The 2,880-nt window shown below is 35.0% G+C and overlaps 1 protein-coding gene across 1 annotated transcript in view; it reads left to right on the top strand.

Moving 5' to 3' along the window:
- The first annotated feature begins 528 nt into the window (after positions 1 to 528).
- Positions 529 to 2,880, top strand: part of LOC106463045 (protein gooseberry-like) — a 73,928-nt gene continuing 71,576 nt past the window's right edge. The window contains exon 1 of the mRNA XM_013923016.1: positions 529 to 586. Coding sequence (XP_013778470.1) covers positions 529 to 586 — 58 coding nt within the window. The remainder of the gene's footprint in view (positions 587 to 2,880) is intronic.

Genomic DNA, 2,880 nt, shown 5'->3' with positions numbered 1-2,880 from the left:
ATAAGAATTAACTTTTCTGTTGAAGGGCGACGGCCCTGCCCACCACAAGGCATCCATTCATCCGCGACAGAACAGCCTCGTGCTAGAGACTCGGGGATATTTTAGTAGCGTATCAACACTGTGGGGTGCGCATTGTGAGTGGATCCAGAGTTGATTGACTGTATTAGAATAGCGTGAAGTCCGACTAAATCTTCATGGTAATACAGCGTGTTAAATTCTTACCATTTATGTTCTTCCTATTTAGTAGCAGTAACTAACTGCCATTCTTGACAATTCGGTATTTCAAATTACGATTTTTGGAGCTGACTTTGCGATAGGCATACTCACTGGAAGAAATTAAAGACAGAGGACAAAGGCTAAAATAAAAAGTACCTTTCCATCGAACCAGCAGTTCTGTGAGACACAAATAAGAGCGTTAAACCTCTTTCCAACAGGGTTTTCTTAGAATTCACCGTGTCTATTCCCGAGTGGAATTACGCTCCCGCCGCCGGGACGTGCCGACAGTGGCTAATGCAACCCGGGACTGGGATGGCGGTATCAAGTTCTTTAAATATCAGGCCCCTTATTACAGGCTACCCTTTCCAGGGTAAGTGTGCATTTTTGATGTTTTTGTTCTGTGAGCATTGAGATTATTAGTTAATAAGAAACGTTGAACAAAAGTATGATATACAACCACATTAAACTTACCTGTGCTTATTAAAACTGGTCGAAGTTTAATTTACTTATCACAACTGAAGATACGAAACACTCATTATACCCGTAGATTGAAATAAAGTATGGAATAAAATCGATTGATAGCAAACAGACGTTGTTATAGAAAGAAAAAAAATCATATAATCTTCTATTAGCAGATATTTTTTATTATTTCCAAAATTATATTTGTTATTTATTCGCGACAGTAACTTCATCATGTTATTATAGAAGAAAAAACATTAGGATCACAGAATACTGTTACAACAGCAGGAAGACTATAACAACGTTATTGTAAATATTATGGTCGCATTTGTCATCAGTATGGAGATACTCCTTTGTTCTCTTCTTTTATTTAGGTGCACTCTGCAATGTTTACTTCTTCCTATCAAACTCGTTTCGTGCTTAGAGTAATCTGACTTCTTATTATAAATACAAATATCAAGCATCACTTAGATACTAGATCAAGTTGTGTTGAATTCTAACTTTTCGTTGGACAAATAGAGAATTTATGAAACTGTAGAAAAGTATGGGCATGAGGAATAACACTACAGGTGATTTTCGTAATGCGTAATAAAAGTTAAAACAGATGATACTGTGAATTATATGAATTTTCAAACAACGAATTCAGTTCATATTAAGGCAATATGTACTTACAATAAAGTTCCAAAACAAATTATTTAAAAATATATCCTGGGTTATTTTCATTTGTAGGAAGAAAAAAGCTAAATATTATTTACTTTATCTACTGTTAAATGTTATTTTCATCTCTTAATTTGTTTTAAAGGGTCCATAAGAAACACGTTAGACCCAAAAACGTGATTACATAAAACACGACAAAAGTAGCCCCTCCCTCGGTCCATCTGTTGAGTAACACGCCTTATTTGCAAACAAGCGCTATGAAAATTGAACCTCACAAACCAAGAGGCATTTTATGGATCAAAATATTCACTAAGAAAATCAATAGTTTAAAATAATCAAATGTCAATGAATGGTTAAACGTAAAACAGGTAAACATGCACTTTATGACTACTGTAGGCACTGCTGTCAGGTAAACATGCACTTTATGACTACTGTAGGCACTGCTGTCAGATAAACATGAACTTTATGACTACAGTAGGCACTGCTGTCAGGATTGTTTGTTTCATATTATTCAAAAGAAAACATCTTGACTTGGCGATGGCAGATTGGACACTTTAAACTAATATTCGGTTTATTTCTTAGAAAATAGTAACTAGCATAACATATAAACCAAAAACATTATGGATCAAAATATTCACTAAGAAAATCAATAGTTTAAAATAATCAAAGTCAATGAATGGTTAAACGTAAAACAGGTTTCAACTGATAGGCAATCAATGCTAAATGTAAACAATAAGAAAGCAAATCTGATTTTAAACACTGAAAGAACAAAGTCAGTTTTTTTATGCATCAAGAAAGCAACTTTAATTTACTTACATACCAACATGTTTAGTTGAACTCTTTCCTCAATATTTCTGCATCTCATTTTTAGTCTCATAAATTTCTTGGAATAAATGGTATTAAACATAAAGAATAGAATTCCAGTCAAATGATTTCTGTATTTCAGTAATGGATTTGTTTATATATAGAATTAATTTCCAGTTTTTGTGTCTTGAATTGGTTAAGTTTTCGCATTATTAGGCCTACCCACTCACTTAAAACACAGAAAGAGAGAACAAGATAGTTTTTTCCCACAAATTTAACATGTAGGTCCTAAAACCGATAGAAGTGTTATCTAAAATAAGGAATAAGAAACTCTCTGAGCAACAACTGGGGGTTAAATGGAGCCTCGGTAGAGATCAAGTGGCATTAGTCTTTGCAACCACGTGGAACCGACAAAATACCCACCATTCAAACCCAGCGGCGGGCTTTATGACTACAGTAGGCACTGCTGTCAGATAAACATGCACTTTATGACTACAGTAGGCATTGCTGTCAGGTAAACATGCACTTTATGACTACTGTAGGCACTGCTGTCAGGTAAACATGCACTTTATGACTACTGTCAGGTAAACATGCACTTTATGACTACTGTCAGGTAAACATGCACTTTATGACTACTGTAGGCACTGCTGTCAGATAAACATGCACTTTATAACTACTGTAGGCATTGCTGTCAGGTAAACATGCACTTTATGACTACTGTAGGCACTGCTGTCAGGTAACATG

The sequence above is a fragment of the Limulus polyphemus genome, unplaced genomic scaffold, assembly GCF_000517525.1.
Source record: "Limulus polyphemus unplaced genomic scaffold, Limulus_polyphemus-2.1.2 Scaffold1311, whole genome shotgun sequence".
NCBI lineage: Eukaryota > Metazoa > Arthropoda > Merostomata > Xiphosura > Limulidae > Limulus > Limulus polyphemus.
The sequence above is the reverse complement of the archived record's forward strand: the minus strand, read 5'-3'. Positions and strand labels throughout refer to the sequence as shown.